The following is a 13,721-nucleotide window of genomic DNA, read 5'->3' on the forward strand; positions in this document are numbered from 1 at the left end:
AATGATTGTTCCCTGGAATAAGAAAGGATTTGAGGTTTTGAATCCCTCAAGCTGGGATTTGCATGCTACTCAAATCTTTAACATCATAGATTCATATAGTTGTGTCTTTAAGTAAAAGCTATTAAAATTGTTCATCCACGTAAATCTATGCTGGTTTTAACTCAATGAGCACCAAGCATTGGGGGTTTCAGACCTATATTCAGAAATGCTAACTGTAAGAATTCAGAGAGATATGATATTAGCATTAAGGCACTCACCTCTGACAACTGTTAGAGAATTTTTATGGAAAAACTTAGGTGCCTGATTACTAAAACGTTATACAAATCAGCCCCTTCAGAGCAGCTTTGGCAGGCGTCCTTTTCCTGAGAATTCACGGCTGAATATGTCCTTAAACCCATTCTTTAATATTTTATGGGAATTTTTGGCTCATTTTCATTTAAGTACCAATACTGGATGAAGCTCAGGTTGATTCTCTTTTTATTCCCAACTGTCTGACAGTCCTTGAATAAAGACTACATTTTGTGTAAATTGTTCAGTGCCCACTTACCAAACGATAGGCTTTGGCTCAAAATATTGCATGTCCTTGTAAAAATATCTTCCATACCATGGAGACAAAAGCAATGTCAAATCTGTAAGCAGGTAGGCAAAGAACTGTCAGATGTATCAGGAAAAGAATTTTTAATGGTGTTTTAAATGCCTGGGGTTCTGTCCACAGAACTAAAATTCTTCCTATATCGTCAATACAATTTTTTGTAATTATGACATTTTTAAATGTACGACAATTAGAAAAGTTAGTCTTTTGTCTTGTACGTCTTAGTTCGGTCATACATTGTAAAAGCAAAATAATGTTTCTGTTTTTAAAGACAAACCCTAAAATTAGTCCAAGGTTAATTTTTTGCTTTTTTTTTCATACCTAGCGTGTCAGACACCTGCTTTATTTTCATAGTTCTTTTTCTACTTTGAAAGATATGCACTTGCTTTTAATTTCAGAGAATATGTTTATCTCGACCTATTCTGCAAATATTTATTAAACTGAAATGAGAATAGAAACTTTCCATTAATATTCCTTGCTAGTAGCTTGGAATCCAGTCAGTGAAAAATAAAAGAAAAAATGGATTCATGTTTTCAGCTGTATTTCAGAGTTTCATAAGAATAGCCAAATTATATCTACATTTTTTTTTGTCAAGATCTTGCTTAGAAGAATTCAGCCTCTGAATGATCTATTTAGCCATAACTGTTCCTCTTGTTAAATTTGATTTAAGGTTTGTTATTCTCTTTTACATAATTATAGAGTAAACAAACTAATCTCTTACATTTGCCAGTGATGAAATCAGCTATTAAAAAAGATCATATTGTAAAAGAAAGGCAGAAATGGAAAATGTTTTTGTATAAATTTAGCATACAAGAAAATAACTGTGGTTTTCTTACAGCTCTGTATTAGAAGGCTTAAGTTGTTTAACGCAAATTTTGTTACATCATATTCAATTTTATTTTTTCTCATTTCGAGATGCTAAGGAGACTTTATAGGGTAGATTGTCAACTGTTTAGGTCTGTCTAGTTGCTGCTGATTATTAAATTGATGTTTGTACTTTTTTAGATGTGCCGTCAAATCCTTATGGAGTACGAGTTTTAGAGTTGTCACAAACCACTGCCAAAGTTTCATTCAATAAGCCAGATTCACATGGAGGTGTGCCCATTCATCATTACCAAGTGGATGTAAAAGAGATAGCCTCAGAAACTTGGAAAATAGTTCGCTCCCATGGAGTTCAAAGTAAGTATACAAAAAATAAATGGAAGTACTGAAAATAATCTCAAGGGTGCAAGTATATGTTAACTGATCCTTCGTTTCCCCATTAGTCTTAGTCCAGTAGCTGGATCTTCAGTTAATATTAAGGAAATCAGACCTCTTTACACCAATTAGAAATTTTACTGTCATCTTGTTAAAGTCAGCCGATACTTCTTAGTTTTAAAACAATTTGGTGAACAAATTTACAATTATTTTGCATTTTTCACTGTCCAGTCAAGTAGATATGAATAATATTTTTGAAGCTATAAATTTCAAAGACAGTAGAAATCATGGAGGAGTTAGTTTGAGAATGTGCATTATGTGTGCAGTTAAATTAAAAATTTTAAGTAAACTATTACGTACTATTTTAGCCTTGTCGTTAACTGATTTTGAGCTACTTAGTAAACTTTCTACATACCTGTTAATATTCGTGACATCTGTTTCAAGAGCATATCTATAAAGTATTGTTCAACAAACAATAAATGCATTCATTATACATTAATATCAATTAACTATCTACTATATTAGTGGGGATGCTATGAATGGGGCCAGTTCCATGCCAGATCTATGCCTTCTTCGCACTTCTCTGAAGGCAGAAAAGAGTATAAGCCTCCCCAAACACACAGGAGTTCTTTAAGTACCTGCTGAGGTGGGGTGTTTATACAGAGTAATGTTAACAGGATCATTCAACAGAACAGTAATGCCTTGTATCCATATTTACCCTTTGATATTTTTAACAGGTAGTGCAAGTTAAAGCAGTCACAACAGTCTTCTGATCTATACAGCAGGAGGTGAATGGTTTTGTAGCTATCAGCACAGTGATGGGACAAAACATATGCAGCGAATGATCTAATGTGTGTTTTCTCTTTCCCTTTGACATCCCATAATCCCCAAACAAAAATTCTGCACCAAGCAGAGCATGTTCCAAATTACAGAATTATTTCAAAGAAACATGTTATTAACATATATTCAAAGAAATATATATTGACTTTTTATCTTTTGTTTTTCTTAACCAAACACAGTAACTGTGTGTATAAATGTAGTACTGTAAATCATAGCAGCATTCCTTTTAGTCCAGTACAGCTTCTATGTCTTTCAGTACTAGATCTTAAGAAGACAGTGTGTTCCTTCTAGTTGCAGGGCATACACATTAATGGACGTTAGCGTACGTCTTCCCTTCTTCTCTTGTTATGTTTCAGATGGAGTTTGAGACTTTTTTTTCCTCATAGCTACTTCCTTCGGTGAATCGGCAATAAATTTCTCTGATGAGAACTACAATATACCAAATGCTAAAATCTGAAGTGACCAGTTTATGTAGTAGGATGCAATGTACTCAAATGAGAACAAACCCGGTGATTACAGAGCGCAGTCACACAGATGCTTAATTTAAATGTAAAGCCAGAACAACGAAAAGTCCTCAGTGTTAACTTGGTAAAACAGTGTGTTTACCTTATTCCCCATAAAACCTTCTTTCCTATTATTTCTCTTAATGTGAAGTTTATTAAGAGATTAACTGATTATATTAGGAAAGATGGGTAACCTGACAGACCCTCGTTGTTATTAGTGTTGACTGGAACTGTCTTCTTCAAAAGTTCACACTTTGATTTTGAAACATTCTTTCAGCATTTCATGTTTTTAAATTGTTGTATTTAGCTCATTTGGGAGATTTCTGGATAATTTCAATTGATTTTTGGAATTATTTTAATACAATATCTGTTTGAATTGTATCATAATTTATTCTAAAAACAGAGTAAAGTGGCAGGTGCAAATACCTGCAGACCTAATGAAGACAATACCACTGTGAAGCAGATTGTGTGTATTTAGGATCTCTGCTGCCACCCCTACGGAAAGTGAATATACAGCTTCCTTGAGAAGAAAGCTGTATTAGTTCCTATATGCTGTCATGTTATTGCCCCACGTCTTCCTTTTATGCAATTAGCGTTTTTTTCAGTTTATTCTCCTTTCTCTCTTGGAAGTTTTCAGGGGATTTACCTTCTTTCAAGCATGTGTTAACCTCTTCATTTTGTTGTCCTCCAACTGTAATGCTGAGAGATTTTGTTGAAAAAACTAAACAGGTCACACTGGTTTTGGACGTCTTAAAGGTACCTCTTAATAGCATGTATCATCAGTCCAAGTGATGACAAAAACTAGTAAATACAGAAACAACCTCAAAAGTCATCTTAGTCTACAAATCAATATACTTAGTAAATAGATAAATATTGAGAAGGTAAACTTTACTCAGAGGACAGTGGAAAATATTAAAAATGAATTCTAGATCCATAATTCGTGCCGTTCTCTGAAATCTCTGTTTGTATACTCCTGCATAGAAAGATTGAGATTGTATATCCTGTATGCCTCTGAATTTATCTGAACTACTTCAGAAATCAAAAACTACTTCAGAATTTCAAATCTTTGCTAAGCAGGAAGCATCTTGGTTTTACAGATCTTGTTGGCGCTACACTATGTAATTTGATAGGGAAATCAAAAGTGACCTGGCTGCATTTATCGTAAGTTCTTGCAGATATTCTATGAGTTAAAAACTTGTTCTATCTGTAAGGTACTATACAGCCAAACCAGAAAAACAAGATGTGTTACCAAAACAGAGACTGAACAGCCCAGAGCAGAAAAAGTCTTCCCAGATGGAGATGTCAATAATAAACAATATTAGTGTCTTTTTTTTTCTTCTTTTTGTTTTTTTTTTTTTTTAAATGTAAATACTGCTAAATGTAGCTGGACTCTTTCTGAAAAAAATCACCTCTGCTTGTTTCCTGAGCATTCAGAGAGTTTCAGCAAATTTTCTAAAACATCTGTTTAAACCTCTCTCCATTTATGTTTTTAGCCTAGTTACAGTGTCATTGTAGGATAACATTGAGATATCCTTTTCTAAACCCCTATTTTCAGTTCCTAAAAGAATTTTTTTAAAAAAGCTTTTCTTAGTGTGAAAGCTTTTCTTTTTTTTTCCTTATACTTTTTGAAACATCTAGGATATTTTAAGTCTTTTGAATGATAAAAATATATTACATGTTTTTGAGGCAATTTCTTATTGTGCTTAAGTAACTACAGACCACTTTCCTACCATGCCTCAACATCTTCTCAGCTGAGTGAGGAGCATGTTTAGACTACATGCAGCCAGTATTCTGTATTATGATTTGTAGTTGGGTCATCATAATTTCCATACTTGGTCAATATTCCTTAATGGAGACAAAATCACTTTTTTCATCTGTTCACATTTTAAGGACAGGTTTATGGCTAAGATTCAGATATAAATGTTGTTTACACAGCGACAGTTAACTGCTTGCACATCTCAAGTAATGATGCATGCATAATGCATGAGCCGTGATTTTTTTTTCCCAACAGCCAGTGATAAACTATGCTGAAATTTTACAGGATGTCTTTTTATCAGACTGATTCAACTCAGGAGTGATAAAACAGCACTGCATAGTGTAGGTAATGTGTAAATTCCAAGACCATCTTTCAACAGAAGGAGGCAGAAAAACCCACATGCAGGAGAAAGGTGTGCCTTGGAAGACTGTTAACCTTCCCATACAGAGACTGTCAAGGCTAAACTGGGTCTGCTGGTCCCTCTCTACTATAACCAGAATGAATAGTGCAGTTGTCTTCAGACAGTCACAGGGAACAGTCATAAACTCATAAAATGAATGAAAACTATATTTTTGAATGAAACAAACATTGTGGAAATGTGCTTACAGAAGTTAGTTTATAAATAAAGCTTAATAAATGATTAATAGATGTTTCAAAAAGTTGTTGAAAGGAATTGCTACTAATGCCAACAAGTCATTAATTTTCTTATAATTATGACCCAATAACTATGTATAAAACCTTCTGCAAGTAAGATTATAATTGTCTGGTTTTGTTTATATGAAAGATACAATAGATGCTTACCAAAGCTATTAAGCATTGTTATGCAATCAATCATCCAGCAAATACAAATCAGTTTAATCAGAAGAAATTAGGCAGTATGAAATGGATGCTGTGCAAATCTATTCAAACAGCCTGCAATTCTCTTCATCTAGGAAGAATGCTGCTGGTATCTTCAAAGAATCCCTCAAAAGATGGCTTTTGTCTCAAACTGCACTAGTTTGAACTGTTTTCAGATCAAATTAAGGAGAAAATTCCAGAGTCTTGAAGCTGTAGCTAAGAATATCTGTTTCCCTATTCCTTCCCCTTTGTCTTTTATAACGAAGAAGATTTCATTTGAAAGTCTGTGCTGATTGCAGCTATTGAAGGAGAGCACAGAAAGTGAAGCAATCATTCCAATACACCAACTTCAGGCTATTTAGGGATTTAAAAGTCATAATGAACACTCTCATAGTTCACCAAGAGATCAGTGAGTGCATGGTAGCCAGATTTTTCTGCACTTGTTAGGTGGTCTTCTGAATGTGAAAATTCTTTTGTTGCAGGCTAGCTGCAAAACTCTGTATAGCTTCGCTTTACATTCACCGTGCTGTGGGGGCTCCCTGTGGGCTGGAGTCCCCAGAGGAGGTGAGTGGGCAGGGACAGTCAGCGCTAACAGTGCCCTCAGGGCCCGGACATCTACGACCCTGTCAGCAGTGCAGAGAAGCCCACTAATCTTGAAGTAACAGAAGTGCGGATGATATTGGCAAGGTTCCTCTCCAAGGAGAGTTTGCATCCTTTCAGCCAGGCAGCTGGTAAACCCCTGAAGGTGGGGTATTGCCCCTCCATTGTCAAGAAGGGACTAACAACCAGTGAATAACATTTGCCACGCTTTTTTCTGTATACACAAAGAAACCCATGAGAAGGTGTAAGATACCTGTGCTGGGAAAAATTGTCTTACCCCAGTCTTCTGTGTAATTTTGTTGTTTTGTTTTGTTTTGTTTTAAAAAAAAGTTATTCACTGATCAGTTTCTGAGTAATCAGCAAAGACTTAATGAGAAAAAAACTGCGTTATTTTTCCCTTTCAAGCAGTATTGAGTTTTCCAAGGAAGAAACAGCATGGACTCAGAGACTGTGAGATTCAGTTCTTCAGATCCCTTCAGTCCTTCAGAAAGCACCACTGGTATAACTCTAATAGAGAAGCCATCAAGGTCTTGTTTTGTCTTAGCAGCATTATAAACAGTAGTAAATCTGGCTCACAGGCAACAAATGATGTATTTTTGTAATGAAAGGGACTTAGCTTATACACAAACCTAAAACACTGTGGAGGTGTGCTTGAACCCTGAAAAAAAAAATGCTTTCTGAAAACTTTTGGATGTCTTCAGCAGGAACACAAAAACTTTATTCTGCAGTCTAACTCAGCATAAGATGGATATGGCCACTAAGACTCTAGCAATTTTTCCTTCCTTCTTCACATTTACAGATAGACAGACAAACATGTCAATCAATCTTTCTTTTCAAAGCGTTTAACTATTTCTATGAGAATGAAATACCAAGGAAAAACAGTCTCTGCATTTCTAGTGCCACCCAATTTGCTGGTGGTGGAGCAACATGAAGAATACAGTAACAACCCAGTCCCATATTAAGATTACTGTGGAAATTCACCTATGGGATATGTGGAAGGTTGTCACTGTCACTTTAGAGAAGAGCAATATACATTTGGGGATTTGTGTAGCCAATAGCCTCTCTCTTCCTATTCTCTCTCTTGCTTCCTGCACGAAGTATTATTACTTCCCTATATGTTTCTATCATGAAAGGGAAAAAAATGCACTCTTTTTATAAGAGGTAGACACAGTGTTCTCTTTCTGTCCTTTCGTGAGATCAAGAGCCTTGTGATATATTAATCTCGTTAAACTTGTAGCTTGTTTAATATTTGTGATTTTTCGTGTGTTTAGAAATGCTCAGATTTAAGACTGAATTTCTTTTAATCTATTTTCAGCTGTTGATTCTTATGATTTTTTAGGAGAGGTTTGGTAGGATTTTAAATTCTTGTATTTTTAAATTTTTTAAAATTCCATTATTACTACTTTCTATAAAACCTCAGTCAAGAGGGGACACGTTAAGAAACAGGTAAAGGCAAGTTACTCACTTCTTCAGTTTAGCAACAGTTGAAAAACGTTCTAGGTTTTCTGAGGATTTAAGGAAACTGCTAAAATAGTAATGTCTAGCTAATTTCGAATTTATTAGTAACAAATTGTAACACCAAATGTCTTTGGAGAAATGCACATAACAGGGCTTACAGATCATAAAGGTGCAGCATCTTTACAATTACACCTTGAAAAACACATTATTATTAAAGACTTGAAAATAATAAAGGAGAAGAAAATAGTAGTTAGAAAGAAAAAGTACTTTTCAATCATTCATGTTTTTTTTAAAAAAAACATGCTAACTTCATAAAATAATAGTAAAAGAAAATACAGAACGTATTTTGAATAAATTTATATTTTTTACATAAGCTTCTTTGTTTTCTCTAAAGCTTTTGCTCGCTGGTAAATTACTATAAAATTAAGTGCAGTCTTGTTAGAGACTGGTGAATCTGAGGATGTTAATCTGTAGCAATGCCCTAAAAATAATGTACTCAAATAATGCCTATTCTGACATCGTTTTTAATACGCTACGTTCAGGTAGCTACTCAAAATGACAACTTTACATTCTTCTACACTTTGGATCTTAAAAACCAAAAATGTCTTGTGTTGTATATTTTTCAGGAAAAAAAAAAACAAACCCTAACAACAGAATAAAACATCTGGGCTTTACTAGTGTCCCTAGGTCATGTTTTTTCAGGAGATATTCTATTGAGTTTCAAGGCTTTCAACCAAAGTATTCCTGGACTTATAAATCAGTATTTGTAGGATATTAAGGTAAAATATTTTCCACAATTGACAAATTATGTAAGCTAAAGTTACAGATATATATATCAAAAAACATGGGGTAGAATCAAAAAATACAGAAAATTAACATGTTATAAAAGCTGCTTTTTTTAATCTATTTGTATATTTTGAAGTTTAACGGTCAAGGATGTTTTCCCTTTTGACATTCGAGAATCTTCTTTGGATGCCAGAAAGCAGAAGCTTTATGAAATAATGCACCAAAAATAATATGATTTGATAATGAATGGATTAGTCGTAAGTATATTTCATGCAGTAATATCAAAATATACCAGAGATACTTTATCAACATATGCTTATACTTTTTTATTGAATATTTTATTGAAAGAGACAATAATTCTCAGTCTTGTGGTAGCATAATCGGGCTATGTACAAAAAGCAGTTAAATATGTCTTTAAATACATGTTTTTACAACTTTTCATTATAATGCAAATAAAAGGATGACAAATATACATTCTAAGGAATGTTGAAATCTTTATTCTTTGTACAAGAAAAGGAAATCCACTGACAGGTGTACTACAAGTGGTATTATGTTACTTATTGGAAAAATAAGCATAACATATAGAAAGAATCAAAGGCAATTTTCTTAAGAAAATCATACTAAGAAATTTGTACAGCATCTTATGCAATAAATTGAAGACTTCAATTCATGTAATACTTTTGTTTTAGCCATTAAGTAATTCTCGTAATTCAAGCACTACGGCTACTATTTGCCTTCAACAAAACTTCTGTTTTTCTCTCTGGTTCTTGACAAATTGGAGATCAAATCTGAAATAAGTATTTCTTAGTAGTTTCACATTCAAATCTCAGCAGGTTTGGTTCAGTTTTTTTCATCTAAGTACATTAAATTTCATGTAGTTCATGAAATCATAGAATAATTTTCAAAGAAACTTGTGATCATTGGCTCCAAACCCTCTAGGTTGCAGCAGGGTCAGCTTCAAAGTTTTGGTGCTCAGGGTTTTGTCCTGAGTTTTGAATCACTCTAAAAATGGACATTCTGTATTTAGAAGTTTGTTTGTGAAATGAGGGGTTTTTTTCCAAAAAGGTCCTGTCCGTGCCATTTTTTTCACATGCATTAAAGTTTATTTTTAAGCACATTATGTTAGAGAAAAGATTTTCTGTTACACAGGATAAATTTTTAAACTGCTGTGCTGTGTGTTATGCCTGGTACTGATGCTCCTTTTTACTACCTGTGTCCTTAAGGTTAGAGGAAGTTATGTACGTGCCAGTGTTGATGAGGTAATTAAAACTTAACATCATCTATCTCTGCGTTAATTGGTTATACCAGTGAGAAAGCATGCATGTATGTAGGTAAATCTTATTATAATCCTCCTAGTCCAAAAATATTCAGTAAATAAAATAAGGTTATTCCATTTTCTCTTTTACTTTTTATAATATATACGATGTTCCAAGCAATGAAATGGTGAGTTTTTTGTGTTTATGCAGCATGTTTTTTTTGGTGAAACTACTAAATTTCATTTTCTGTCTTTAAGCAAGACTTTCTGATAGACCTCACAGGAAGAGACATTCTTTCGAAAGACTTTAGCAGTTTATAGTGCATGGTTTTCCACCAAGATTTCAGAAACACAATTATGCAAAAAGATAGTCTTTCTCATGCTAAAATATAGCAATTAATGCATCTTGTTATTGTAATGGGGAGGAAATCTAATAGATCAGAATTCTCACGTATTAGATCTTAGGTTGTAGGTTTTGTACATCGTGCTTCTTTTGTACTGAAGCACAAAAGTATGCACCCCATTGATTACTAAAACACTTTGCCAGTGTAACAATGCTTCGCCATTAAACTGGGAAGACTCATAAATGGATTCCTGAGAGATATGAACCCCATATAATTCAGTAATTTTCCTAATGAGTTTATTGATTAAGAGAGGATATCTCTATAATTTGTAGATCAAACAGGAATCAACTGCAAATATTTTGGTAGGCTAAGTCAGTGTTTGAAAATATTTTAATGGTTGAAAATCTTCAAGGCAGAGTTCATTAATGTTTAGTGCAAACTGCTAAAGCAGAAGGAAAAACGTGTTCATTAGCCTGTTCTAGTGGGAAAATACATTTTTAGTAAGTATTTGAGGCATTGAATTCCTTGGCATATCTGTCAGATTTGTCTCCTATGACATGAATTTTGATTGCATTCAGTTCTAAAATGACAGTTGCTATTTCTGAGGAGTGTTTCTGCATTTATGGAATATCCTGTATGTACTCCAGAAATTTAGAAGTACCTGAAGTCTTAGAGATTTTTTTACATGATAAATGATGCCATAAGTCATTCAGTAAAACATTTCTGGATTGTAATTCAGCTTTAGAATGTGGTTGTCCATTTAGCAGACTCTTAGGCAGGCATTTTAAGACCAGTGAAAACACGGATGAAAAGAAAGAACTTCAAAACTAAGCCCAAAAGTTTTGTTGTCACTTTATACCCAACTCGTACCACAGCAATTGATGCACAAAATGGAGAATCTTAAAACATCACATTGATTGTCAGATTGACTTAAATTAGCGGTCTAAGAAATTGCCTGTTGTCAACAGGCAATAACTGATAATATTGTAAAAAAAATTATTAGATCATTCCTGATATCAGTGAAGATACTTATGGTACTATTGCTAAGCCTAAACTCATGGGATTTCTTTTTCAAAAGAAACTGGATATTTAGCTTTATTCAAAAACAGTTTTCACAGCTTAAACCAGCTTTGAAATTATGAGAATGTGGGAGTTGCATATATATATATGTTATTAAGCTATAATGATGCACGGTGCAATATAAATAACAAATAAAAAGTCCTTAATTCTAGTAAATTTAAATTCTTGGGATAAAATGGCAAGATACAATTTACAACCGGTCAGATAATTAAAAAAAGAAAAAAGTGAAAGAATGAATGCAATTTACAACCAATATAGATTACTGTTAAATGGTAGCAAAAAGACCGCTTTTTATTGAAATTAATTTGTGTGTATACCTGCATGTAAGAAAGTTATTCAGCCCTCAGAATAGAGTATATTCTGTCTCTATACTATTCTTGGCCTCCATCCAGCTTAATCTTTGCTGTAAAAGTCTCACGTGGATGGAAAGTTTGGATTGTAAATCAATGTCTTAAACTAAATTACATGGATGGATTAGAGAGACTGGAAAGTGAGGAGAAGTGTAAAGGGAAAGCGAGGCTTAAATATTTCAGGTTTTTATACAGACCTGAATCATCAGGAGAATGAAATGTGCTTTTCACATTCAAAGGTGAATAAAATGTCATGAGAGGAGAAGAAAACCCAGACAATTTACTTCACAGCATGAGATCATAACTAAAGCAACTGACTGTTATGCATCTATAACCACTGCCAATATCTGAGGTTACTCTTCTCTTCAATAGCTTCTAATTCTGTGTTTGCAATTGCATTTAGTCAAACTGTCAAAGCTTATCACAAAGCTTGTGGGTTTTTTTTAAAGACACAGACTTGAAAATCTGTAAGAAAAAATGCAAGATACTTTGATTGAAAGAAGTGTATAGTAAATATTTTAATAAACAATTAAATGGGGTATCAGTTATTCCAAATATACTTCACCTGGTCTTTTTCTGTTGTGATAACTCTTGGCTACTCCTTATTTAGACCTTTTCAGTTTTTTATGATGGCACACTTCCAAGTAGATTTGCAGCAAACATGCTGATCTGATGTAAAGGTCTTACTGATCTGGCTTGCAAGGGTAAATCTTGTTAAGTAAAGAGTGATGCAATGCAATATTGGATATGAATAACTGATAAATGAGATGCATGGTGCAGCTGCAGATTTTGCCTTTCAAATCTGAATTGTATTCATTTGCATTTATTTTACATTACCAATCTGCTTAGAAAAAGGTAAAGTACATTTATGGAATATTTATGCGTATATAAACTTCTGCTGCATTTTGTAATACAAAACAGAAAAGGTTTCCTGGAGGATAGAGTATTCTTTAATTATTTTCAAGGTCACTGAAGGACAGAGTAGTTATGAATGGGGTTTTCCTTCTGCCACATACAACAATGAGCAACAAAGAGATAGCATAGCCCTCTCTGTATTACATTTCACAGTATCATTAAATGAATCTCCTTTTTATCACTTTTTTTCTCTCTCTTCTTTCTCCATTGGTAAGAAATAAAATATAGTGTGCAGGAGTAGGATGGGGATGAGGAAGAAAAAAATTATGAATGAAAATTATCTTTGCATGTAAGAAGCAAAAGAACCATTGTTGAAATTATCATTCATATCACCCTTGAGGTCTTTGCTTTTTCACTGTAGTGAACGTAATAAAAGACCATCTGAGACCACATTTTACTCCCTTTGCATGTCACTGTGAGGATGGCCCCTGGTGATAGCAGAACTCAGCTGACAATAGGAAGAAGGTGCAGGTGTTAACAGGAAACTGCTGTCATTATTTTCTTAGACTTGGAAGGCATTTTCTGTGAGATTTTTTTTTAATAAGAAGAGAAGATACTTGGACCAGTAATCAGTTATTGGTCTAGGATAAGTTGTTAGTTTAGATCTGAATTATACCCTGTTCTATTAAAAGCATCACCAGGAGCTTACCCAGTCTTACCAGCTTCAAATGGCGGTTGTATCACACTGAAAGAGACTTGCCTTCTCAACCTTTTGAAAAAAGATCGGAGCTCACTCTGTGAAGTCAGTCAAGCAAAGACCAGCTCCAGCTGAAGCCGTACTCCTGGGCACATTTCTGCCCTTAGATTGGCACGCCCTGTTTGCCAGTGACTGTGGTGACACAGAAGTGTGGAGTCAGCCTTGACTCAAGTGGGAGGGCTCACAGACCCACCAAATGTCAAGGTATTGCAAGAATGTATACCCACTTCTCCCGTATCTGCCTTTCACAAACAGTAACATGGTCCTCAAAACTATGTGGACTTGGTACACCATTAGTCAGCATATACACATTTGATCTGACATATTCCAGATGCACCACAGAAACTACTGTGGACTTCATGCTTAGCAGATGCAGTTTGTCTGCTATGAATTTGTGAGGCCTACCTCAGCTCTTTCTCAAGATCTCTCAGTAATGAAGAACTCACAGATGGAGTTTTGAATGTAGGAGACCCTTTTCAACTCCTGCTTTGTGTTGCAAATTTCAAATGGG

At 34.3% G+C, this 13,721-nt stretch overlaps 1 protein-coding gene across 1 annotated transcript in view; it reads left to right on the forward strand.

Moving 5' to 3' along the window:
• Positions 1-13,721, forward strand: part of NCAM2 (neural cell adhesion molecule 2) — a 310,400-nt gene that overhangs the window by 234,743 nt on the left and 61,936 nt on the right. Inside the window, exon 12 of the mRNA XM_064470098.1 lies at positions 1,598-1,771. Within this exon, the coding sequence (XP_064326168.1) occupies positions 1,598-1,771 (174 nt within the window). The remainder of the gene's footprint in view (positions 1-1,597; positions 1,772-13,721) is intronic.

Source organism: Phalacrocorax carbo, chromosome 1 (assembly GCF_963921805.1).
Source record: "Phalacrocorax carbo chromosome 1, bPhaCar2.1, whole genome shotgun sequence".
NCBI lineage: Eukaryota > Metazoa > Chordata > Aves > Suliformes > Phalacrocoracidae > Phalacrocorax > Phalacrocorax carbo.